Source organism: Pteropus medius, unplaced genomic scaffold, assembly GCF_902729225.1.
Source record: "Pteropus medius unplaced genomic scaffold, Ma_sr-lr_union100, whole genome shotgun sequence".
NCBI classification, from domain to species: domain Eukaryota; kingdom Metazoa; phylum Chordata; class Mammalia; order Chiroptera; family Pteropodidae; genus Pteropus; species Pteropus medius.
In genome coordinates this window covers 8956775-8982388 of record NW_024342471.1, presented here as the reverse complement: position 1 = coordinate 8982388, position 25614 = coordinate 8956775, and the positions used below count along the sequence as shown (strand labels likewise).

Genomic DNA, 25614 nt, shown 5'->3' with positions numbered 1-25614 from the left:
CACTGAACAAGAGTGTGTGTGTGTGTGTGTGTGTGTGTGTGTGTGTGTGATGAAGGGAGGAAATAAAGTGAGAGATGACCTTAACTCTCCGCACAGCCGAGCCCGGGGCCTGGCCTCCAGTGATCCCTTCCAGTTATCCAGAGCCCAAGACTTCCAGGTACCTCTCTCCCTTTAGGTCCTAACCCTTGGGAATACTACCTGTTCTCCACCACATGAGGTTCTAACCCCCTACCTTGGCAAGCTTGGCTTCCTTTTCTCCTCCTTCTGCACCCTTCAGGTGGGGGTCACAGTGCTGGAGGCTCAGAAGTTGGTGGGAGTCAACATTAACCCCTATGTGGCCGTGCGTGTTGGGGAGCAGCGCCGAGTGACTTCTACGCAGCGTGGGACCAATTGCCCCTTCTACAACGAGGTGTGAATAACCAAGATTGAGGGAGGCCTAAGAGAATGGGCGAGACCCAGAATAAAAACTGTCCGCGATGGGGGCGTGGCCTAGGTGGACTGGAGCCAAGTCTGAGGTCTGAGGCTTAGAGGGCCTCTTGGAGGTGTAAAAAGGCGCCAAGAGGGGGCGGTGGGGAGGGAAGAGAAGAAGGACATTTTCTTTGCAAGAGGCAGGGGCCGGCTGGTGTGAACCCTTCGCATATAACCTCTCACCTCTCATTTCCCCACTTCAATCCAGTACTTCTTGTTCGAATTTCATGAGAGCCGGCTTCACCTCCAAGATTTGCTGCTGGAGATCACGGTGAGGAGGGTTGGCGGGGAGAGGTTTCTGTCAGAGCAGGAGGGATGCTGAAACTTCAGGACTAACGCCACCTTCCTCAGGCTTTCCATTCGCAGACCCTCCCCTTTATGGCCACCCGGATCGGCACCTTCAGGATGGACCTGGGCCTTATCTTCGATCAGCCAGGTACCGAATCCACCCCTCACTGAGACTCATCTGCATGGACAAGGGAAAATGACGTTCTGGGCACCGATCCCAATGTACTAACTTGTGAGACGGCAATCTGTTCCGAAGGCTAACCTCCATGCACGCCCGCTCCTACCTTCTGAACTGGACTTGATAAGTCCCGGCCATTGCCCACCTCTCAGATCATAGCCCACGACCGCCTCGCCATCTCCCCTGACCTCCAGCCCGTCCCTCCGCCCCAGATGGCCACTTCTACCAGAAGTGGGCTCCTCTGCACGACCCCCGGGACACCCGCGCCGGCACTAAAGGCTTCGTCAAGGTCACTTTGTCCGTGAGGGCGCGCGGGGACCTGCCACCTCCGCTGCCACCCCCCGCCCCGAGACACAGTTCGGACCTTGAGAAGTGAGCTGGGGTGAGGTGGAGAAGGGGAGAGTAGGATGGGGTGTGGCCTCCGGGGCACAGAGAGGGGGAAGCACCGGGAGTCGAGCTTCTCAGCCGCTCAGAGCCTCACTCCCCCAGGAACCTGCTCCTGCCGCGCCGGGTGCCAGCCGAGAGGCCGTGGGCGCGGCTGCGAGTGCGCCTGTACCGCGCGGAGGGGCTTCCCGCGCTGCGCCCCGGGCTGCTGGGCAGTCTGGCCCGCGCCCTGAACGACCAGCGCATCCTCTTGGACTCCTATGTGCGGGTGTCTTTTCTGGGGCAGCAAGTAAGTCCCTCCCGTCCTCACTCGGCCTAGTCTCAGGCCCTGATCCCCCGCTGACCCCTCTCCATCTGTCCTTGCCGCCGCTATCAGGGCGAGACGTCGGTGCGAGAAGAGGCAGCGGCGCCGGAGTGGAACGAGCAGCTAAGCTTCGTGGAGCTCTTCCCGCCGCTGACACGCAGCCTTCGTTTGCAGCTGCGGGACGACGCGCCCCTGGTCGATGCGGCCCTCGCCACGCACGTGCTGGACCTGAGGCAGATCTCACACTCGGGCCGCGCGGGTGAGCTCATCTGGCCGACGCGTGTGGCCTTAGTTCGGCTCCTGTCAATCCTGGGTCCCGCCCCCAACGACAAACCCATCCTTGTCACCCAGCTCCGCTTAGAAAATTAGGTCCGGCCCCCAGGACGAGCCGGCCTCTCCCTTCGGAGCTTCACTTGTTGCCCCAGACTATAAACCACCACCCTTGGTTTGACTCAGTTGACAGAATTCTAACCACAGCTGCATATTCAGTAACCACTCCAGCCCTGCACTCCGTACAGGTTTACACGTACAGAAACAAACCCAGTCCACGTTATCTATTTACCTCAGCCCTTAGCGGGATCACCTGTAGCTCTACCCCAATCCTGACTCCACCTCCTCGTGCCTGGCTCCGCCCCTAGAGCCTTGACACCAGTGGCGCAAGGCGCCTTTGGAGCTGAGCTGAATTCCTGGGTGTCAGGGGCTGGGTAGGGGTATGGGGGTGACTGCTGATGGGGACGGGGTGTTTTTGGTTTAGTTTTTGTTTTTGGATGGTGAAATTGTTCTAGAATTAGATGGTAATGATGGTTGCAAGACTGTGAAAACCACTATACTAAAAACCACCGAGTTGGACTTTGAAAAGGGGTTTAGAAGTGCTCCCAGGTCCTGGTCCACAGCTGTCTGGCCACAGCTGTATGCAAACTTCTCTCCCAGAGCAGCGGAGGCTCAATCTGACATCCTTGCTCTTCAAACTGGCAGGAAATAAGGGTGTAGTGCATAGACTGACCTAGTACTCACTTGCCCCATGTTCCATTCCAAAACACTATTCTTGTCTCCTACAGCGGGGTTTAACCCCACCTTCGGTCCAGCCTGGGTGCCTCTCTATGGCTCGCTCCCCACTGGGGGGCTCCGGGATGGTCTTCAAAGTCTCAACGAAGGCATTGGACAAGGCATTTGGTTCCGTGGCCGCCTGCTCATGGCTGTGTCCATGGAGGTGTTGGAAGGGAGAGCTGAAGCTGAACCTATCCAGGCTCCACAGGGGTCCAGGTTGTCCCGGCTCATGAAAAAGAAGAAGAAAGCCAGACAAGGCCAGACCCCAATGAGGATTCAGCAGCATTTGAATGCCAGCTCCAGCACTGATGGGCCTGAGATTCCTAGTGCGATGGAGGTGGAGGTGGAAGAGTTGCTACCACTGCCAGAGGTGGGGGCTGAGGTTCAGCAAAGGAGCAGGATCACTCTCAGCTCCGGAGTGTGTAACTGGCTCCGAGGCATTAAACACAGGAGTGGTGTGTGTGTGTTATACGTCTCAACTTAGGGGCTTGGGGGAAGGCTGCAATGTGTGTACATGTGTTCTTGTGTATATACACATGTGGGAGGAAGGGGGCTGGCCATTCAGAAGTGGGACAGAGAGGACTAACCCCTGGGTTCAGTGGGTTGGTGCTGCAAGGGGCAGAGAGGCAGGAGGTAGGATACCTACAACGACTCTTCTAGGCCTTGGTTGCAATGTCTTTCTGTGGGCATTGTGGCCAAGCATAGTCTGGGCTGCAGCTGGGAGAGTGAGGGCTGACTCCAGCCTGATCCACCTTCCCCAGAACTCCCTGGCACCCTGCGAAGATTTCCTGCTTTTTGGTGTGCTTTTTGAGGCCACCATGATTGACCCCACTGTGGCTTCCCAGCCCATCAGCTTCGAGATCTCCATTGGTGTGTGGCATAGCTGAATCCCTGAGGGTCATGGGTTCGAGGGTGGTCACTCTTGTTCTGGACTTAGGCCCTTGGAAGGGACAGTTGACCTTCAGGAAGGGATGGGCTCAGACTTCTATTGCGGCAAAGGAGGTTGAGGGAAGGGTCAGATGCTCAGCCTGGTGCCTGCTGATCCTTGCTGTTTCTGGCAGGTAGCGCTGGCCGCAAGGAGGAGCAATTGAGCAGAGGGTCCAGGGCTGGGGAGAGAATGGAGGGTGCGGCAGGGGAGACGCAGCCTCTGCTGGAGTCGGACTTGGAAGTCAGGCCTGTGGAGGAGCTGGGGACACCTGCCCAAAGGCCTGAGCCCATGGATGGCAGCGGGTGAGTGTTCCTGGTGGATCAAAGGAGGGCATTGAGGGACCCCTAGCAGTCCAGGACTGCTCCTCGCAGCCTCTGCTCCTTTCTGCCCGGCCCAGGCCATACCTCTGCCTGTCCCTGCGTCACCGAAAGCCATGTGTGCGCGTGTGGAGCCGCTGGGAGGATCACACGTGGCGCCTGCAGAGCAGTAACTGCGTGCGGAAAGTGGCTGAGAGGCTGGTGAGAATGTGGCGGGCGCCCACAGGGAGAGGCCGGGACACTGGGGCATCCGGGAGACTGAGGCCTTTGAAAGGAGCTCCGGAGTGCAGCTAATGGGTAGAGCACCAGGGAGTCAACACGTGGCTGGTGCAAGGTCAGAGGGCCAAAGAGCACAGCTCCTGGGAGCCCTGAGGAGGCTAGAATTGTGGAAGAACAGGGATCCAGAATTGTTGGACTCAGGAAGAGATTGCCGAAGGATATGGGTAGAGCTACTGGGGGTCTGGCCCCAGAGGGGTGGTGACAGTGGGGTGCTAGAAAAAAGGATCCCTAGACCCATTGGAGCCAAAGAAGGGCGGGGCCAAGAGGTGCCATCGTGAGTGGGCGGGGCCCTGGATAGGAGTATGGTCTAAAAGAGGTCGGAGCCTGGTCCCCTTATGACTCTGACCCTCTTGCTTTGTTGTTCAGGACCAGGGGCTCCAGGAGATTGAGACTCTGCAGCGCAGGCCGGGGCCAGGCGCCTGCACAAGGCTCAAGCAGGCGCTGGAAGAGCTGGTGGCTGGGAGCAGGTGAGCTGAGAGCCCGTCTTTGTGCCGACTCCAGGGTGAGGGAGATTCATGGTGCCAGTTTGGTCCCAGGGGCAGATGGAGTCTTTGTTTACTTAGCTTTAACATAAGAATGAGAAGGAGATGATTGTTCATCTGGAGGGAGCTTGATGGAAATTATTTGGGGTTAGGCCAGTCCCCTCCAATAAACTCCCTTTCCCGTGCTCCTAGAATCTTATGCCTTTTCCCTTCTCTTCAAATCTCCCCTTACCCTTTCCTCCAAACTTGTTCCAGCTTATGACCTCCTTTCCTACTTCATGGAGAAAATAGAAGCCTACTTTCCTCCATCCAATCTACCACCTTTGCCAATTTCTGCCTCCATCTAATCTCCTTCCTGCCACAGCACAAGTGTCTTTGCTTCTATAGTCACAGCTGTGATCGTGATGTCATCTCCTCTTACCTATTGGAGAATTAGCTCTGCAATTGTGTATTTTCTGTCCTGCAGTATCAACTGGTCCCTAGTCAAAGGTCATTATGTAACCACACAAATCTGTTTTAGACATTTCCATCTTTGACCTTCAGTGACCCGAATTCCATAACCTGCTCCATTTCCTTCAGTGTCTTTCTGATCTTCTTCTCAAAAGAGTTATTAATCTATTTATTTGATAAATATTTATGACACTTACTATGCCAAACACTGTTTTAGTCACGGGAATAGCAGTGAAAAGAATCTTGCCCACAAAAGTTCCTAAAACTTACATTCTGGTCGTAGGGACTGGATGGGGACACATAAAAAAACAGGTAAACAAAAAGGTATAAATTTTAGAAGCATGATAAGGATAAATGTCAAGGAGAAAATAAAGCAAGGAAGTATTAGAGAGAGGTCTTGCAATTTTAGAAAGGGTGGCAAGGAGAGGCCACGGCGAAGGTGACATGAAGAAGAAGAAGGAGCAAGCCATGTCTGTAAGGGTGTTCCAGGCGGCAGAGACAACATGTGCAAATGGCATGAGGTGGTAATGGGCCTGGTGTATTCATGGAGGAGCAAAAAGGCCAGTGTGACTGTAGAGTTGTTCGTGAGCAGAGAGTAATGTTTGATGAGGACAGGGAGATAAAGGGAGCCAGATCATGTAGGGTCTTTCAGGTTTGTTTTATTTTATTTTTATTTTTATTTAAAAATTTTTTTTTAATACGCTTACAGCACCCGGTATTCCTAGTTAGTCTCTCATCCAAGTACTAACTAGGCCCAACCCGGCTTAGCTTCTGAGATCAGATGGGATCGGGCGTGTTCAGGGTGGCATGGTCGTAGACTCAGGTTTGTTTTAAAGCTTTGCTTTTTATTCTGAGATGAGAAACCTCTGGAAAGGGTGGAACGGTCTGGGAAGCACTGAAAAGATCACTGTGGTTGCTGTATTGGGAATAGTCTGTAGGAGAGGGAGTAAGAGTAGGAGTCGGGAGAGCAGCTAGGAGGCCATTGCAATAATCGTAGGTGAAAAATGATAGCTTGGACCAGTGTGGTCCAGGAAAAGGAGAAAAGTGGTCAGAAGGTAGAGCCTAAAGAACATGTTGATGGATTGATGTGGAATGTGAGAGAAAGAAAGATCAGTGAAGAATGATTCTGAGGTTTTGGCAGGTTGATTTTTTTGGGGGGTGGGTCAGTCATTGGAAGTGATGCAGCTGATTTGGGCAGGTAATGTTTGAGCTATTTTTGTCAATTTGTTGGAAATGTCAGGACAGCCCGTTGGAGCCTTTAACATGCATATGAATCCCCCAGGGTATAAACCTGTAGGTTCTGGCAGCAGGTCTGGGGTGGGGCTGAGATTCTGCATTTCTAAGTAGGTGATACCCTGCCGTGGGTCCTGGACCACACTCTGAGTAGCCAGGATAATAGGTAGTTCAATACTAAAGAGTTCTGAGGCTCAAAGCTGAGGCCTCAGTGAATTTAGGAGTGGTTCAAATATAGACCATCCTTGGCTGAGGAAGAGTGCCCCTCTGAGAACAAGACTGAGAAGGACTATGTGGGAGTCTGGGTGTGGGAGGCCTTCTCTGAAGGAGGTGGTCCTAAGAGTCAGTGTTCCCTCCTTTGATTTCCACCTGTCATGCCTGACCCTGATGCTGCAGACAGTTTTGCCAAGGTGTTGAGCGCAGGACAATGACCCGGCCCAATGCCCTGGATCGATGCCGAAGGAAACTGCTGGTGCATAGCCTGGTACGGGCCGCCGGGGAAGGGGGATCAGGGGCACCCAGCAGGGGCCTTCCACCCATGCTCTCTTCATGCCCTTCCAGAATCTGTTGGCAAAGCAAGGACTGCGCCTTCTACGAGGTCTGAGACGGGGCAATGTGCAAGAGAAGGTGGCACTAGCCAAGAAGCTCCTGGCAAAACTGCGCTTCCTGGCCCAGGAGGTAATGACTCACCCACTGATTTCCCCACCCTGAATACTCTTACCCTAAGCTTTCCAGAGGCCTCTGGGCAGGGGTGACCTAACATTTGTCCTGTGGGTTGATGCCAGGCCATGGGACCCGTTGCTCTAGATGTAGGACCAAACTCCATTTGGAGCAGCTTGAGCATGAAGAGCGTTCTGGGGCCCAGCAGGGATGTAGAAACATGCGGGATCTCTTTGGATAAAGATAGGAGAGTACGTTTCCTTGGCATTGACTTCTCTGGTCTGAAGCTCTGATCACTACCTGTGTGAAGGGTGAAGGGAATTCATATTTTTTGAAATGCTTCCTCTGCTAAGCGTCTGCATGTGTCATCTTGTGTGATCCTTCCAACCACCTTGGGAAGATGTTACCTCATTTGACAAGTGCAGAAACTGAGGCTTAGAGAGGGAAAGTGACTGGTCTACCATGTTGTAGCTGGTTAAGTAGAAGAGCTGGAATTTAAAACCAGTTCTGCCTCAAATCTAACTTATCTGATTTTTCCTTTGTTTATTGCTTTCTGTTATCTGTAGAAGAAAATTTTGCTACCTCCAAGCCACAAAGATCTAGTGGGGGAAGTACACAGAGTTAAAAGATAGGTAATTTGAGCTGGAGACGGATATTTGGTTTGTCCATCCAGTGGAAGCTGTGGGAGCAGGTGGTCTCAGCTCCAAATCCACCTCAGTGACCCAGTTCTTTGTCTGCAGCCCCAGCCTCCCCTCCCAGACGTGCTGGTGTGGATGCTCAGTGGGCAGCGCCGTGTGGCCTGGGCCCGGATCCCAGCCCAGGATGTGCTGTTCTCTGTGGTCGAGGAGGAACGAGGCCAGGACTGTGGGAAGATTCAGAGTTTGCTGCTCACGGTGAGTGGAGCCTGGGGGTGAGGGTACTGAGGACTGGAGTTGGGGGGAAGCTCGTAGGGCAGGGGGTCATGAGGTAAAGGCCTGTGGTTCCTAACTGGGGGTCCCCAAACTCCTTTGCTTTCATTTAAAAATATTAAAAAAATTTTTTTGCAAATTTTAATTATTTTAAAATTATTATTTTTAAAAGTGTACCCAAAGTCTTTTCAATTATCCAGAAGCCAAAAGGAGATTGTGCATGTACCCAGGTCAGTTTTGACATGAGATAAACACCAAATTTTGTCACTTCTGGCCCTGTACTAACTAGCCCTTTTACTGACTAGGCTGACAAATGGGCAAGGCAATGAAAATGGGAGAGTGATTACTTAGTTCCTTGTAAGTACAGCCAATTTGGGGCAAAATATTTCTAAATGAGATATCGCTAGAAAAGACACCAACAGGGTAAGAAGCTGTGACTGGTGAGAAACTGTGACCAGAATAAGGGACAGGGAATCTAAATGTGCTGGGGATGAGGGAAGAGAGCGGGTGGAGGTTGGGGTATGGATGCGGAACTCAGGGTATAGTTTTGGGATCTGGAGTTTGGAATATAGGAAGCGACGATGTTGGGCAGGAGGGTAATGGGGGTATTGAGTGGAGGGCATGAAGTGGGGTATAAGGGCGAGGTACAGGGCATGCTATTAGGATTAGGGAGCTGGGGTATAGTCTGGTGGTACAGAGTGTAGGGCACGCCCCTGGGGAGCAGGGCTGTTGGTCTAGCTGGCGTGATAAGAAGTGAGCCCTAACATTGCTTTTTCCCCACAACAGGCACCTGGGGCAGCCCCCGGTGAGGTCTGTGCCAAGCTGGAGCTCTTCCTGTGGCTGGGGCTGGGCAAGCAAGCCAAAGCTTGCACCTCAGAGCTCCCCCTGGACCTGCTGCCTGAGCCCTCAGTTGGGCTGCCTCACAGCCTGCACCGGGATGGTAAGTATGGGGTGGGGCCAGCGAGCACTGGGCCCAGCTCCCTGTTTGCCCAAGATGTGGGGTTAGATGCTCAGCTGGGGGTTCAGTAGAGTCTGGGTCAGGGACTTGAGGAGTCTACTAAGCAAACATGGACACTTTCTTCCCCCACCCCAGACTTCAGCTACTTCCAGCTCCGGGCTCACTTGTATCAGGCCCGAGGTGTGTTGGCAGCAGATGACAGTGGGCTTTCAGACCCCTTTGCTCGAGTCCTCATCTCTACCCAGTGCCAGACCACACGGGTAAGGGTTGGGCTGGGATGTGGGCGGAGGGGTGCCGGGAGATAAGGTGGGGTGGGCACTGAGCATTTTTCCCCCAGGCCCTATGTCTCTCTTCCTGCCCTGGATTTTCAGGACACGATATTAGATTGAATTGCCCTAAGTTAGGGGATAGAGTAGAACCGGGGGGCCTTAAGGGTGAGAAATTGTTTTCTGAGATTGAGTTTAAGAGTAGTTCTGAGGGTGGCAGATTGCAGTGAGGAAAGACCAGGGCTGGCATGGCAGGCTCCAGCACCAGTCTGAAGGGTGCTTTCATCTTCACGTTCTTGCTTCTTTTGTTGATAAAGTTATTTAAAGTATTACTTTAGGGCAGCGGTGCTCACCTGGGATGTATGTTGGGAGCCTTCTTCTGAGGTCTGCCATTGCCTCCTTCCCTGCATGGCCCTCAAGGTCCTGGAGCAGACGCTGAGCCCTCTGTGGGATGAGCTCCTGGTGTTCGATCAGTTGATTGTGGACGGGAGGAGGGAGCACCTACAGCAGGAGCCTCCATTAGTGGTTGTCAACGTCTTTGACCACAATAAGTTTGTGAGTGTGACCTGGGCCCCGTCTGGTTCCTGACCCCAAATGCCCCCCACTCCTTGTCTTGATGCCCCCTCCCTTGGATCCTGAGCCTCTTCACTGTCCTGCTCCCTGCAGGGCCCCCCTGTGTTTCTAGGCAGGGCACTGGCTGCCCCGAGGGTAAAGCTGATGGAAGACCCTTACCAAAGCCCTGAGCTGCAGTTCTTCCCCCTGAGGAAGGGGCCTCGGGCAGCTGGAGAGCTCATTGCCACCTTCGAACTCATTGAACTGGACTACAGTGGCCAGCTTGAGGTGAGAGTGTGGTAGCCTAGCTGGTACAGACTGTGGATTCCTCCTGTTATTCTAGCAGGTTGTCCAGCCCCAGGGAATGTAGAACATGGGCGTGTTCCAAGTTTACCCCTCCACGACCCTTATCCCCAGAGAATGCAGGCTGCATATCTGACCTGGGGTCACCTCATTGGATCTCCTGACTCCAGGTAGCACTAGAAGTAGACATACCCTAGGTTCACCTTGCCAGGCCTCCAACCCCATGCAGAATGCATGCAGGCTGTGGGTTGATCCTCATGCCTCAGACACCCGCCCGCCCTTCTTGTACATGGCTGTTTCCTAGACAACCCCTTCCTGCCAATTTAGCCTTGCCCAGGTCCTCTGGATTTATATTTCACCAGTGGCTCTTCCTTTTTTTCTGAGCCCAGAATTTTCCTCCTTCAGTCTGATTCCTCTTTGACCTCTGACTTCTGCAGCCCTCAGTGCCCAGTGATGTGGAGCCCCAGGACTTGACACCTCTGGTCGACCCCCTCTCCAGACGCCTATCCCTGCCACCCAACGTGCGCCCTGTCCTCAGGGAGTTCCGTGTTGAGGTAGCACCGGGCACCCACTTCCCTCTTCTTTCCCCACATCTGGGTGCCCCTCTATAAGTTGCGGGCCCCTGAATCTCCTACTTCCTGACCCTAGGTGCTGTTCTGGGGTCTGAGGGGCCTTGGCCGTGTGCATCTGTTCAAGGTTGAGCAGCCCCAGGTTGTGCTGGAGGTGGCCGGGCAACGTGTGGAGTCTGAGGTCTTGGTCAGTTACCGTGAGAGCCCCAATTTCACCGAGCTCGTCGGGCATCTGACGGTGGTGAGGGCGTGGACTGGGGGCAAGAAATGCTGGGCTGAGCAGTGAAAGAGGGCGGTAGGATGCTGATTTCTAAGCCGAATATCTTAGATTAATTCAGTGGTCACCAAACTTTCTACAAAGGGCCAGAAAGCACATATTTTGGGCTCTGTGAGCCATACATTTTCATTTGCAGTTACTCAGCTCTGTCATTGTAGCCTGCAAACTTCCACAGACAACAAGTAAATGAATATGACTGTTTTCCAATAAAGCTTTACTTATTAAAATAACTGGCAGTGGGCCAGGTTTGGCTTACAGGCTGTAATTTGCTGATCCCTGGATGAATCCATGAACTGGTGGACTCTTTTGGTTCCAGTGAGTAAGTGGATTAGCCAAGTGTCATGAAGTATGAGACTGAAGGAATCTATCTAGTCTCTGAGACACCAGGGGCTGAGAAGAAAAATACATTCTTTGTGTAATCTGTAATTTCTATGGTATGGACTTTGGAGTCCGATTTTGGCAATGTCACTCAGGAGCTTGTCAAATCACTTGTCTTATTTGAGTCTCAGTTTTTTGTTTTTTAATTTGTAAAAGAGAATAACAGGTACAAAAGAAAAAAATGTCGAAGGAAATACACCAAATGCCTCCTCTGCAGGAGTGCTATGAGGAGCTAATGAGAAAAAGTATCTCGGTGAAAGGACTTTGTAAATTGAAAACTGCTGTGCCTGTGTGAGGAGGTGACTAGGACAAAACACAGTGGTACCAGACTGCAAGGAGGCAAACAACAACAACCACCACCAAAAGAGTTTTCAGTTTGAAAACTTCATTAACTTCATGCTATAAGATGATGAAACGGAAAGCAGTTTGCTCATTGAACTTCTAGGGGGCGTTTCCTCTCATCTCCCATTTTATTGTGCAAATTAGGGAACTCACATCCCTTTTCCCATTGTGTACTTGGAAAAAAATGTGATTTCTTCTGTTGTTAAGTGTTCTATAGATATCAGTGAGGTCAAGTTGGTTGATAGTGTTAGTCAAGCCTTCCTGATGATTTTCTTTCCATTATTGAGACTATGGCACTGAAGTCTCCAACTATTATTGTCAAATTATTTCTTTCTCCTTTTATGTTTGTCACTTTTTACTTCGTCTATTTTGAGATTCTGCTGCTAGATTTATGTAAGTTTATAATTGTTATAGCTTCCTGATGAATTGACCTGTTTATCATAAAATGTCTCTCTTTGTCTCCAGTAAATTTTGCCTTAATGTCTCTTTTATCTATAGCGTAGCTACTCCAGTTCTCTCTGGTTACTGTTTGCATGACATATTTTTCCCCATCCTTTTACTTTCAACCTATACATGTCTTTCTAAAGAGTGTTTCTTGGACAGCATGTAGCTGCATCTTTTTTTGAAAAATCCAGTTGACAATCTCTGCCTTTTGATTGAAGCATTTAATGTGGTTTAATATTTTGAGGGTTCTAAATCTATATTAGCACATTGAGCATTGGTCCTCTACATTATAACAATAACAACAACCACCTCGCTTTTTTGATAGCACTTTCTGGGCTCCAAAGTACTTTTGCATCTATTAGGTCATCTGACACAACAGTCTTTCAAATTACAGCAGTCTTTCAACAGTCTTTCAAGACCAGGATCGTGTCCTTTTTTTTTTAGCTGAGAACCAAGCTCAGAATGCAAGGATTTACCAGAGATGATGCAATGAGGCTATGGTAGAGCTGAGCTGAGAATGCAGATTTAGATGTATGGTTTTCCATCTGTCTCTGCTGCTGCCTCTTCTTCCTCTCAGGTCTTCAGAGACACAGGTCCTCTCTCTCCACCCCAGGACTTGCCGGAGCAGCCTTACCTGCAGCCCCCCCTCAGCATCCTGGTAATTGAACGCCGGGCCTTTGGCCGTATAGTGCTCGTGGGTTCTCACATTGTCCCCCATATGCTGCGATTCATACTCCGGGGTCATGAGGATCCACCTGAGGAGGAAAGAGAACAGCAGACAGAGGACCTGGTGCCCAAGGGACTTCAAGGTAAGGGTCTTCCTCTTAGGGGCCACCAGACAGAAGCACCTCTGGTTCCTGGCCAAGATGGCTCCAGAGGACTTCCTGGTGGGGCATGATGTCTGCCTTCTACTCACTTGACCTCCTCCTGATCTCATTTCCCCCTCTCCCAGGACGGAAGTCCCTGGATCCCTTATTGGCTGAAGCAGGGATGCCCAGACGGCTCCTGAAGGTGATAGGGTATGGGAGATAGGTGGAGGAGGGGCTGGCAGGGCTGGGGGCGGTGCTGGGTTAGGGGTGCTGAGTTCTCACTACCTCAGGCTCCTCTGAAGAAGCTCCCCCTGAGAGGCCTTCTGAATCAGGGCCCAGAGCTGGAGGAGGACGTCCCAGATCCTGGAGAGCTCGACTGGTGGTCCAAGTACTACGCATCACTGCAGGGGCTCCAGGGGCAGGTCAGGGAGAGGGTCCCTGGGGGGCAGAGGAGGGTAAATGGCAAGCAGAAGGATCTATCTCTTCGACTGTGGAGCTCTACAGCTTTTTCAGAGCTCTTCATTACAGTCATCTTTTCTTTTCTTCACGATAATTCTAAAAGCGGGGGATTATTAACTCCATGATCTAGAGCTGTGTTGTCCAATAGAAATGTTCTGTGAGTCACATGTGTAATTAACATTTGTAGTAGCCACCTTCAGAAAAAGTAAAAGGAATGAAGCAAAATTAATTTTAATAAATTTTAACTTAATAGATCTAAACATATATATCTTACTATATATCTGAAAAGTCATTTCAATAAGTAACCATTATAAAAAATTAATATGAGATATTTTACATTCATATTTTATACTAAGTCTTTCAAATGTGTATTTTACACTTATAGCACAGCTCAGTTTGGACTAACCACATTTCAAGCGTTGAGCAGAGACATGTAGCCAGAGGTTACTGTCTTGGTCAACGTAGAACTAGATGATAAACTGAAGCTTTGAAAATGCAAGTAGCTTACCCAGCTGGAATTTGAACTAAAGTTTCCCAGCTCCCTATCCTGGAAAAGGGGTAAAGGAAGTGAGGGGTGAGAGGAATCTCTGACATGACCTTCGATTTCAGCCCAACTTTGATGAGGATGAAATGGATGATCCTGGGGATTCAGGTAAGAGATTTGGATTTTTTGCTCTTGCTTTCTGTCTTTCCTCTTCCCCACACACCAGTATTTCTAACCAGAACGTTTCTGCTGTTCCCAGATGGGGTCAACCTCACTTCCGTGGATGGGGAAGCCCAAGACCAGGTTGAAGCTGAAGTCAAAGGCTCCATGTCCCAGAAAAAAGCAATCGCCACTTTGAAGGTGACTAGGTGTCAGGGAGAGGGAATTCTGTTTGGATTCTGGACATGGCTGTCACTGAGGACCTTGCCTTTCAGATCTACAACAGCTCCCTGGAGGAAGAATTTAACCACTTTGAAGACTGGCTGAATGTGTTTCCCCTGTACCGAGGACAAGGGGATCAGGATGGAGATGCAGAGGAAGGGTCTGGGCACCTTGTGGGCAAGTTCAAGGTGTGTTTGGGGAAGGAAGAAAGGGAGGATGCGGGAACACAGGTGGAGATGCGGAAGGAAGACTCTTTTACCAGGGCCTTGTCTGTCCTCCTCCAACTCCAGGGCTCCTTCCTCATTTACCCTGAATCAGAGGCAGTGTCATTCTCTGAGCCCCAAATCTCCCGGGGGATCCCACAGAACCGGCCCATCAAGCTCCTTGTCAGAGTATATGTTGTAAAGGTGAGCATCCATCACCCCAACCCACCTCCGTCTCCAGCAAAGGTAACATGTGTGAAACCTATAGACTGACAAATTTGGAAGGAACTCCGGGATCGAGGTCCACCTTCTTCATTTTCAGGTGGGAAATTTTAGGCACAAAATTAAGGGACTCCCCAGGGTTATAAAGCTTGCTCATGGCAGCGCCAGAATTTAGAGCTGTCTCTTGACTCCTTTGTTCATAGTTCTGGTCTCATAGAGTGGGAAGTAGAATCCCAGAAGGAGCTTCATGATGGCTTGTTGTCACAAGTCTTTGTACAGGTCCTTCCATTGCTTCAGTTTCCACGCAGCACTTCGTGGGGCCTTGAAGTTTCCTTAAAGGCATCTCAGGGAGTGAGAGGAATAAGCGGGTTGCTCTGCCCCTTCACTCCTAGCACCAGAACAGATGCTGTACTTTTATCTTGTTTAAATATAGGAATTCTGACTAAGATGTAATTTAAAGAAACATTCTGTGACACTATTCTACCCAAATTCAAGAATCCTAGTGGATAATTACATAGGAGGAGTCATCCTGACCTTCTGCTTCCTGCAGACTAGATGGACTAAAATTACTTCCCGATGTAACACACCTAGGAATGCTAGATCAACAATCTTTTAAATGAATGCTAAGCTCATAAGAAAGCAAATTCTCAATGGGCCCAAGATGAAGAGTCGGCAGGAATTCCAATATAAGCCCTGAAGCTCAGGTAGTCTTGAGAGGTTTTGTCCATAACTGGACCCCAAACCTTGGGTTCTTATAGCCAATTCAAGGTGGGAGCCATAAGCAAGACCCTCAGAAGAAGCAGCACCCAGGAAGGGCTCTGCTCTCAGTAAAGATGGGCAACAGGAAGCCTACCCTGTAGGAGAGGAGTCTGTAGGGTAGATGGTCTAGCTCAGCCTCTGTTCCAATTGGGAGAAATAGAAAAAAAAAGTCTTCTCCGAGAACTTATTATTAGGTTTTGCCCTCACATTGATTTAAGACCTGAATTGATATAATCTGCTTAGTCCAGAAAACTCAAAGCTGAGAGACTGGTTCCATAGATGTAGATGACCAAGTTCACAAACTCCCAAATTATAAAACATATAAGAAAACAATCCATCGGGAAAAATTCTCAGAAAAAAAACCCCACAAAGAATTAGACCGTTAAGGGCTTTGAGGTTAGAACTTTCAAATATTAGAAATGTAAAACAACTGTTTAAACTATTTCACAAGCAGGGAACAAAAGGCAATCAAAAGTGATTGGAAGTTTTGAAAATAATCAAAGAAAATTTCTAAGAGTGGAAGACCATTACAAATAAAATCTTATTAAATGCTCATGCATAGCAGAATGGTACGTCCACACAATGGAGTACTATGCAGCTGTAAAAAAGAATGAAGAAGATCTCTATGAACTGATATGGTGTGATTTCCAGGATATAGTATAAAGTGAAAAAGCAAAATGCAAAAGTGTACCCTTAGTATGCCACTCTCCACCTAAGGAAGAAGATACAAGAAGATACACATTTGCTCCTTTGTACACCAGAAATACAGGAGAGAAAAACTAGAAACTAAAGAGACTGGTTCCCTATAAAAGGGGGAATGGTATAGGGATGGAAAGAAATGGAGAATGGGATCAGGGTAGCATTCAAATAGTATAATGTCATCCATAAGCCAGGCATGAGGCTAACAGCTGCTACTTTGGAATTAACAATCTACGTAATTCTGAAATTTCTATGTAAGAACAAAGTGCTAAGTATAGCCAAGACGATTTTGAAGAACAATGTAGAGAGACAACAATAATGATAAAGCTATAGTAATTAAGACAGTGTGGCTCTGGCATGGGAACAGATAACTAGGCCACTGAGACAGTGGAGATTTCACAAAACAGACCTAGACATGGATAGAAACATACCAGAGCTGGCACTGCTGATCAGTGGGGGGGAATGGAACTGTTCTATAAGCGACCCAGCGAAAATCTATTATCCATGTGGAAAAATTCAAATTAGATTCCTAACTTATAGCATCCACAAAAGATCTTGCTAAATCAAATATTCTATTATGAAAAGCAAAACTCTAAGGAAATATTAACATATCATTGTGATCTTGGGTTGGGGGAAGTTTTCTTAATATATAAAAGACTAGTGATTAGGATACAAATAGCACAAGTTCAGATTAAACTTCTGGCCATCCGCAAACACTTTAAAATATGTGACAGGACTGGCCACACATGGGGTAAGGGGCCTACCCTATGCACAGTCTTTAAAGGGTTAATATCTACAATATGTATAAGTAACTTTTGCAAATCTATATGAAGCAGACAAAAAAGAAAAACATTGAGAAAAATTTGAGAAAAAATATGAAAATTGACCAAATAAGAAACTCCAATGGCTAATAAACATACAAAAAAAAATCCTAAATCTTAATAGTAATCAGGATATGCAAATAATTGAAACCATGAGAAACTAGGTCCTCCTTCCTTCCTTCAAATGGCAAGATTAGAAGCTCTACCAGACTGGGACCAGGGAGGCTGTGGAAGCTGCCACAGTGCTGGTGGGAATGTGTGTTCGTTTCCTCTTGCTGCTGTAACCGATTACCACAAGACTGGTGACTTAAACAACACAAATTTATTATCTTACAGTTCTGAAGAGCAGAAGTCTGAAATAGATCTTACTAGGGTAAAATCATGGTACTGGCAGAGCTGCATTCCTTCCAGGGGCTCTTGGGAAGAATTGTTTCCATGTCTTTTTTACCTTCTAGAAGCTGCCTGTGTATCTTGACTCATGGCCTCTTCTTCGTCAAAGCCAGCAGTGTAGCATCTTTAAATTTCTCTCTCTGACTCTCCTCTTTCCCTTTTTCACTAATAAGGACATTCGTGATTACATTAGTCTTACCTGGATAATCTAGGATAATCTCTCCATCTCGTGACCCTTAATTTAATCACATCTGCAAATTCCTTTGTGCCATGTAAGGTAACGCATTCATAGGTTTAGGGGATTCATATGTGGATGTCTTTGGGAGGGTCGTTATTCTGGCTGTCACAGAATGTAAATTGCTAGAACAACTTTGGAGAACAATTTGGCAATATTTAGTAAAATGGAAGATTTTCACAGCCAATACCTCGTAACTACACTTCTAGATATAATCCTAGAGAATTTCTTACATATGTGTACAAAGAAATAGATAAGAACTGTTCATTCTAGCATTATTTGTAATGATAAAAACTTAGAAATAACTTAAATGTTGCTAAGTAAGAGAATGTACATAACGAGAGAGACAGAGGAGTGTCAGTCAGATACTATAATGAAATTGAACAAACAACAATAACATGTATCAATAAGAATAAATCCAACATAACTTTGGATGAAGTAAGCAAGTTGGATAGTTTTCAGTTGTGGAAGATGGCACCAATGGGACACTTCCCTTTTCTCTTCTTGAAAATCATCCAAAAACAGAAGAACAAACAAAAAACCAGCTTCCAATTATGGTGAAATCAGGATGTTCATTAAAATTGCAAACCACCAGGAAGGCTGGAAGAGCTTCCAAGAGCTGTGCAGAGCAGTCTGTGCATGAGGGATGGGGGAGAGGACATCACTCAGCAGAGCTTAGGGGCGGCAGAGCCTGTGTCTCAAAGGAAAAGGGCACACCCTGAGGGTTAAAGCCTGCATTACTCACGAAAGCTAAAAATGCTGGATAAAAAAATTTGAAAACATCTCTTAGATGCAGTACTGAGCTCCTAAGACAGTAAGGTATTTTAGAGGGAAAAATAAAAAAGTAAATGCAGGAACTGTTTTAAAATCTACTGAGGATTTTGTTTATGTATGTATGGTGAGGCCAATAGATCAGGAGATGGTTGATATTGAGAAACTAGTCTGTTGTTTATTTCAGTTCCCAAGAGAAGAGAGCATGTCGTGCCCAGGCAAGGTCACGTGGGGAAGCATCAGGGTCAGTCTGGAGGCAGGAGTGAGGGGAGTGCCAGGGCAAGAGCCTTTATCGTAGTTTGTGCAGGACGGGCAAGGCAAGGCAGGATAAGCCGGTTTAGGATTGACTAGTTTAAATAATTCCTGCAGGTTTTGGGATACAGAGGCTGTCTCGCCATCTCTAGTTATCTGGTACCTGTCCCTATGGATGACGAAGGCAGAGAAATATTACTTCCTGAAGTATAAGAGCCAGATAATGGAGATGGGTCAGAGCATGGGTTCTGGATTGGCTGGCTTTCAGATGAAAGGTGTTCTAGTAGGTGCCTTGTTTGCTAGCTCCAGGAATTAGCTAGCCCCGTTGGCGGGGGTGGAGAGGAGTCTCTCCAGGATCAGTAAGGCTCCAGGTACCAGAAAATTGAGAATATAGACAATAAGAAAATATAGATAATACATAGACCTAGGGAGAGAAGTGAGCGCTAAAGCTGGTTTTCACTCAACAGTTACTGCTGACCCTGGAGATCCAGTTTGACTGAAAGGCGTTATTTGAAGTGGAGCCCCAAAAGCAATACCCTCAGCATAAAGATGAGCAAAAACACAAACCTGCAAGGCAGAAGGGGACACCAAGGAAACTTGCCTATCTTAACCTTGGCACTGATAAGAGGGGGAAAAAATCTCCGCTAAGCATTCATGTCTGCAAACTGACTCTAGTGCAAGTCTGGACTTGAGTTCCCACCTTTTGAGTGATACCCAGAACCTCAACTGGAGGATTTAATTTAAAGTGGTTGCAGGTTGGTAGTTTGCCCAGGAACTGGTGGAAATGAAAGCAACCTGCAATTTAGGATGAGTTCAACCAAATGTGAGTCCCGATCAAAAGTACCAAACTACCAAGTAGCAAACCATCATAAATAAAAATTAGCTAAGATAACAGATTCAGACCTCCAGAGTCATTAATATTGGAATGACTAGACAGAGAATATAAAATAACTATATATGAAATGTTTAGAGAAATAAAAGTATGAATGTAATATAAACAAGGAACAGGAGACTATTAAAAATAAACAGCCAATTTGAAGGACCAGATAGAATTTTTAGAAATTAAAAGTGTAATATTTAAAATGAAAAACTTAGTGGTAGAGCAAAAGATGTGAACAGTCATTTCACAAAAGAAAATTGCATAAGGCCAATAAGAACATGCAAAGATGGTCACATTCTTAGTCATCAGGGAAATGCAAATTAAAACCACAATGAGCTGCAATTTTACATACACTAGAACAGCTAACATAAGATTGACAATACCAAGTGTTGATGAAGATGTGGAGCATCTGGAACTCCTATACCTTGCAGATAGGAGTGTAAAAAACACTAAAAGTATATTGCTATATATAAATTACATATCAATAACTTATGCATAAGTTACATATTTACTAAATTATATACTGATCAAAACAGAAAAAGTAAGTTTAATACATACAGTTAAAGAACATGCATATACATATATATATATATGTAGTAGAAGTACTTTTACTTTGTGTGTGTGTGTGTGTGTAAAGGATAAACCCCAAGTAGAGTTCTGGCTACTTCAGGTATGGAATGGGAATTTAATCAGGTAAGGGGACTCAGGGTTTCCATTTGTTGGTAGTGTTTTATTCATTAAACTGGGCACATATATTCATTGTATTATTCTTTTATCTAGTAAAATATTCTCAATTTAAAAAGTAAAATATGCTTGTAAAAAATAAAAGTCAAACAATATGGAAAGTTCTAAATTGAATCGTAAGGTCCTTATACCTCTTTCCACATATTTTCTGTTTCATTATATTTTTTGTTATACCTATTTGTATGTCTTAAGTATGTCACAAGTAATTTAAAAGAAAAGTCATCTTGTCCAACCTCTCAGTTAACTCCTTGCGGTGGGAGATCTCTCCTTGGTAATCTCCTGCTTCCACAGTCTGAAATTAAGTCCAGCAAGGGGAACCTTGGGTTATGACAATGGCGCTTCTCTCAGTTCCACTCCATATCATCTGTCTAGGCTACAAACCTGGCTCCCGCGGACCCCAATGGCAAAGCAGACCCCTATGTGGTGGTGAGCGCTGGCCGGGAGCGGCAGGACACCAAGGAGCGCTACATCCCCAAGCAGCTGAACCCCATCTTTGGAGAGTGAGGCTGGGCCCCAGGGTTTGGAAATGAGGGGCAACTTTGCCATCTGTCCCCGTGGCCCAAGGGGACTCAGCAGGCATACTGATAGTGGAGAATGAACAGAGGCTGCTGAGACCCCTGAAACCTATACCCCCACAAGATCATCTCCTAGGGCATGGAGTATCTTCAGCCATTCTTCCTCCTGGCCAGGGTCCTGGAGCTGACCATCTCTCTCCCTGCTGAGCCAGAGCTGACCGTGGCTGTGTTTGATCATGACCTCGTCGGTTCTGATGACCTCATCGGGGAGACCCACATTGATCTGGAAAACCGATTCTACAGCCACCACAGGGCGAACTGTGGGTTGGCCTCCCAGTATGATGTGTGAGTCTGACAGGACCCTCAGGAGCCATTCTGACTCCGACCAAAGACATTCAAATTCACATTCCCATGGATGTGTCCAGATCCTTTGATTTCATAGAAGGGGATCTATCTCCCCATGGCTGAGACGTTAGAGTTCAGAGATCAAGACCTGGGCTTGGGAGTTGGGATTCTGTTAACTCATGAGTCATTTGACCTTTCTGAGCCTCAGTTTCCTCATCTGCAAAATAGAGTTACCAATATCACCATCTCCTTCATAGGAGCACCTGGTGTACATCTTTGGTTTTCACGGTTACGGTAAGTGATGACTAGGCTGTCTTCCACTGGAGTTATAAACCTGGATCCCAGGTCTTCAAGGGTTCTCATCCACGCCTCCGTGCCCAGCTGTGTCCTTTGCTGGCCCTGACTGAGGCATTTTCCTTTTCTGCCTGCAGGGATGGGTACAATGCCTGGCGCGATGCATTCCGTCCTTCACAGATCCTGGCAGGGCTGTGCCAAACCTGTGGCCTCCCCACCCCTGAATACCGAGACGGGGCTGTCAAGGTGGGCAGCAAAGTCTTTCTGACACCGCCTGAGACCCTGCCTCCAGGTACCGAACCCTCTCTGCTGAACAGTCCAGAGGGGCAAGATGATAGGACAAGGTACAGGGGGCCCCTGGTGCCCGGTCTACTGTGTCCCCACAAAAGCCTACCTCCTGCAAACAGAGGAGGTGAGTTTGGCTGAGTAAGGATGAGGTTCTTGGACAGTGGGGAGAAAATAGTCTTTGTTGGTGAGCATGAGACTCTCAAAAAGCTAAAGTGGACCCTCAGAGCCATAGCTAATCGAGTTCCCAGTACACAGGGTGGCCCACAGGGGATTTCATACAACAGAACGTGGTTGCAGAATTGAGCTCAGGCCTCATAAATGGCTGGTGATCTGTCTCTAAACAGGATCTGAGCAAAAGCCACAGCCCCTCCAATCCCACTGTCCCCCAGACCTCTGGCTTTTTACCGGCGAAGGTTGTTCTAGCAGCATCCCCCCACTTTCTGTGCATCATGGACTTGCTCTCCCACCCCATGAGGCAACAGCAGTTGCCTCAGGTTAAATCTTCTCTTGAAGGGTGCGGGGAGGAAGGCAGGAGAGTTGGGAGCTGTGTGGAACTCAGGCTCACACACCTCTTGCTGCAGGTGGGGGTGGCCCCAAGGTGGCAAGTGAGGTCCCTGAGGAGGCCCAGGCATTGCTGGTGCTGCGGCGCTGGCAGGAGATGCCAGGTCTTGGGATCCAGCTGGTACCTGAGCATGTAGAAACGCGGCCCCTCTACCATCCCCGCAGCCCGGGGCTGCTGCAGGTGAGGGAGCTCAGCACCCGACCCCCAAACCCCAAGATATCCATTCCCCAAGACCTCCACTGGGCACTACACTGCTGCTTCTGATTCTGGCTCCTGATCCTGGTCCTCAGCAACCCTGCTCCAGTCTTGGACCTCCGTCCTGGACCTCATCCCCACCCCCCCTTGACTCTGGTCCTGCAGGAGTCCCATCTCTGGGCTACCAAGGCTCAGACTTGGCACTCCCAATCTGACCCCAGGTCCCTAGGATGTGGACCTCAGGAACACCAGATCTTAACATTTGCTCTCAACTTTCATTTTTGGGGCCTCATCCTTGAACCCTTAACCTAACCTCAACCGTAGAAGCTCCACTTCAGACTTCACCTTCATCCTCATTCCCCTGGATACCTCCGAACATGCCCTCTTGACTTCAGCCCTTCTATCCACCTGGGGCAAATGCACAGCCTCTGGCCACAGGGCTATTAGGGGAGGTGGGGACCCCACCAAGACCATTCGGTCTGGTCCTACTTCGCATGTGTCCCCAGGGATCCCTTCACATGTGGATCGACATCTTCCCCCGCGATGTGCCTGCGCCACCCGCAGTGGACATCAAGCCTCGGCAGCCAATCAGGTGAGAGAGTCCTCACCCCGCCTACCATGGGGCGGGTATATCTCGGACTACCGCACAAGCGCCCTCTGAAAACCTGGGCCGCCAGTGAAGAGGGCAGAGGCTTCTGACTCAGACTTTTCAGTTAAGCGAGCCATTAAATCCCCCCTTTTTCAAAAGTCTTTGTGGGTTGGGTGTCTGTCACTTGCAATTGAAAGAATCCAAATACCAAAAAGCCCCCTTCCGCCCTGAGCTAGTGAGAGTGGCGTTCTGAGTAGGGTTTATGCATTTCAGATGTCAGCGATCTATCACTTTCCACCTCTGGATTTTGCTTTCTTTGGTGTCACTCTCAGAGAGACTTTCACAGTCTGGGAGCAAGATGGCCTCTAATGGTGCCAGGTTTACATTTGACCAACTAGACTACTTAAGCAGAAAAATACCTCTCTCCCATTTAGAGCCAACTCTCACTGGATCAGCTTCTGTCAAATGCTGATCTCTGAACCAATCAGTGTGGTCAGGGGACTGTAATATGTTGATTGGCCAGTCCTGGGTGATGTTCTAGGTGATGTACACACTGCTAGAGCCAGGTAGGGGTTGGTCTGCCCTACTAGAATCACTCAGATTGACAGTAGTGGGGGGTGGGAATGGGAGTCACCAACAGAAACCCAGAGTGCTGTCAATGAATGAGGGGAAACTGATACTGGGCAGGAGAAAACAGATATCCAGGAAATACTATGACAACCAAGGACAAGGCTATTTGGGCAGGTTCAAGAACGTTGCTGCTCCTTTTTGTCCCTTAGGTACTGTATACTGTCATCGCCACTCTGTCTCTCTCCTCCCACTTCTCTCTGCAGACTGGCTTTCTCTGCTCACTTGCCTCTCCTCTGTACCCCCAAACTTCAGCTTGCATATCACTTTGGCTTATAGTGACTCCAAGTCTGCATCTGATGCTATATGACCCAAATTTGTGGCAGGGGGAACCTCACTGGCCCAGTTGGGTCAACAGACTATTCTTGGAATCATCCACTGTGGTTGGGGTGGTCAGTGATACTTACCTTTCAAGGGACTACAGACATCCTGATCACCCAGCTGGGCACACATCAGGTGCTCAATGAATGTTGGTGACCCTGGCCCAGGTCCTGCCTGCTTCCTGCAGCCCCTCCCAGGACTCCTCTCAAGGGTCTGAAAACTCTCCTCCAATATATCCCCCAGCTATGAACTCAGAGTCACCATCTGGAACACAGAGGATGTGGTTCTGGACGATGTGAACCCACTCACTGGAGAGATGTCAAGTGACATCTATGTGAAGAGGTAGGTCTGCTGGCTGGGCCGGACAAATGGCTGTATACTGAGGTGATATTGCAAACAGGGGCTTCGGTCCTCGGGCTGAGCCAGAGCCCTGTCCCTTAAGCCATATAAGGTGCCTGGAGCTGGGTGGAGGGACTGGCCTGGTAGGTGAGCCAAGGGGTACTCTGGGTAAGGAACCATGTTCTGGGCTTGGCCTCAGCTGATGCCCCTTTGGCTTGCACCTTTCCCCTGACTCCAGCTGGGTGAAGGGGCTGGAGCATGACAAGCAAGAGACAGACGTGCACTTCAACTCTCTTACTGGGGAGGGGAACTTCAACTGGCGCTTCGTGTTCCACTTCGACTACCTTCCTACTGAGCGGGAGGTGAGCGTCAGGCGCCGGCCTGGACCCTTCGCCCTGGAGGAGGCCGAGTTTCGGCAGCCGGCAGTGCTGGTCCTGCAGGTCTGGGACTATGACCGCATCTCCGCCAACGACTTCCTCGGTACTGCACAGCCTTCTTCCTACCTCAGCCTAGTCCCGATTTCTGCCCTCATTACTCCGCTCCCCGCCCCACCTCGGTTCCCTTCTCTAATCCAGCCCTGGATCCTGGGTTTCAGACCCTAGGTCACTAACCTTTGCTCTCTGGCCTAATTACTGAACTTATTCAGCCCTGAGCACCATGACCTCCATTCCTACCCAAAGTCCCCGACTCAGCCCTCTGATCTGACCCCAGCTCAGGTCGCTGTGGACTGAGTCCATGGCCTTTGGTCTTGCTTTGACAGTCTGGTCCAGCTCTTGGCCCTGTTTCATCCGGGGCTGGTGTGTGGTCCATAGCTGTGGCCTGACCACCACATTCCAACTTCTGATGCCCTGACTTACAGTCCAGCTCTGCTGCACCCCCTCCACCCCGCCCAGATAGACCTTAATCTCCTGCCTAACCCAGAGAGCTCTGGACTTGCAGGATCCCTGGAGCTACAGCTACCGGACATGGTGCGGGGGGCCCGGGACCCCAAACTCTGCTCGGTGCGTCTGGCCCGCGATGGCGAAGGGCCAAGGTGCAACCTGTTTCGCTGCCGCCGCTTGCGGGGCTGGTGGCCTGTAGTGAAGCTGCGGGAGCCTGAAGACGAGGAGCGGGAGCAGCGGGAGGCTCAGGCTGGCAAGAAGAGGCAGAGGAGACGGAGGAAGGGCCGGCCTGAAGACTTAGAGTTTACAGACCCGGGAGGCAACGTCTACCTCCTCACGGTGAGTGTGACCAGGACAGGGACCCGGTGTGCGCGGAGCCAAGTCTGAGCCGCCGAAGAGCTCAGCTTCCGTTCCCCCTTTTTCTAGGGGAAGGTGGAGGCAGAGTTTGAACTGCTGACCGTGGAAGAGGCCCAGAAACGGCCAGTGGGGAAGGGGCGTAAGGAGCCTGAGCCCTTGGAGAAGCCCAGGTGAGTG

General features: G+C 49.1%; 1 protein-coding gene and 1 pseudogene across 1 annotated transcript in view; one reads left to right on the top strand and one right to left on the bottom strand.

Moving 5' to 3' along the window:
* LOC120603598 (fer-1-like protein 4) overlaps nt 1–25614 on the top strand; it is a 29481-nt gene that overhangs the window by 3437 nt on the left and 430 nt on the right. The window contains exons 8-44 of the mRNA XM_039864188.1: nt 97–157; nt 278–409; nt 677–739; nt 820–904; nt 1147–1306; nt 1424–1607; nt 1695–1881; nt 2681–3039; nt 3431–3539; nt 3731–3899; nt 3995–4115; nt 4560–4660; nt 6755–6842; nt 6920–7036; nt 7759–7911; nt 8713–8866; nt 9020–9144; nt 9571–9705; nt 9817–9990; nt 10443–10559; nt 10654–10815; nt 12629–12824; nt 12968–13026; nt 13115–13246; nt 13893–13935; nt 14027–14127; nt 14202–14336; nt 14439–14555; nt 20497–20624; nt 20814–20984; nt 21416–21570; nt 22148–22308; nt 22830–22915; nt 24104–24202; nt 24438–24679; nt 25139–25419; nt 25507–25607. Of these exons, the coding sequence (XP_039720122.1) occupies nt 97–157; nt 278–409; nt 677–739; nt 820–904; nt 1147–1306; nt 1424–1607; nt 1695–1881; nt 2681–3039; nt 3431–3539; nt 3731–3899; nt 3995–4115; nt 4560–4660; nt 6755–6842; nt 6920–7036; nt 7759–7911; nt 8713–8866; nt 9020–9144; nt 9571–9705; nt 9817–9990; nt 10443–10559; nt 10654–10815; nt 12629–12824; nt 12968–13026; nt 13115–13246; nt 13893–13935; nt 14027–14127; nt 14202–14336; nt 14439–14555; nt 20497–20624; nt 20814–20984; nt 21416–21570; nt 22148–22308; nt 22830–22915; nt 24104–24202; nt 24438–24679; nt 25139–25419; nt 25507–25607 (5163 nt within the window). The remainder of the gene's footprint in view (nt 1–96; nt 158–277; nt 410–676; nt 740–819; nt 905–1146; nt 1307–1423; nt 1608–1694; nt 1882–2680; nt 3040–3430; nt 3540–3730; nt 3900–3994; nt 4116–4559; nt 4661–6754; nt 6843–6919; nt 7037–7758; nt 7912–8712; nt 8867–9019; nt 9145–9570; nt 9706–9816; nt 9991–10442; nt 10560–10653; nt 10816–12628; nt 12825–12967; nt 13027–13114; nt 13247–13892; nt 13936–14026; nt 14128–14201; nt 14337–14438; nt 14556–20496; nt 20625–20813; nt 20985–21415; nt 21571–22147; nt 22309–22829; nt 22916–24103; nt 24203–24437; nt 24680–25138; nt 25420–25506; nt 25608–25614) is intronic.
* On the bottom strand, nt 5826–5944 carry LOC120604164 (uncharacterized; annotated as a pseudogene).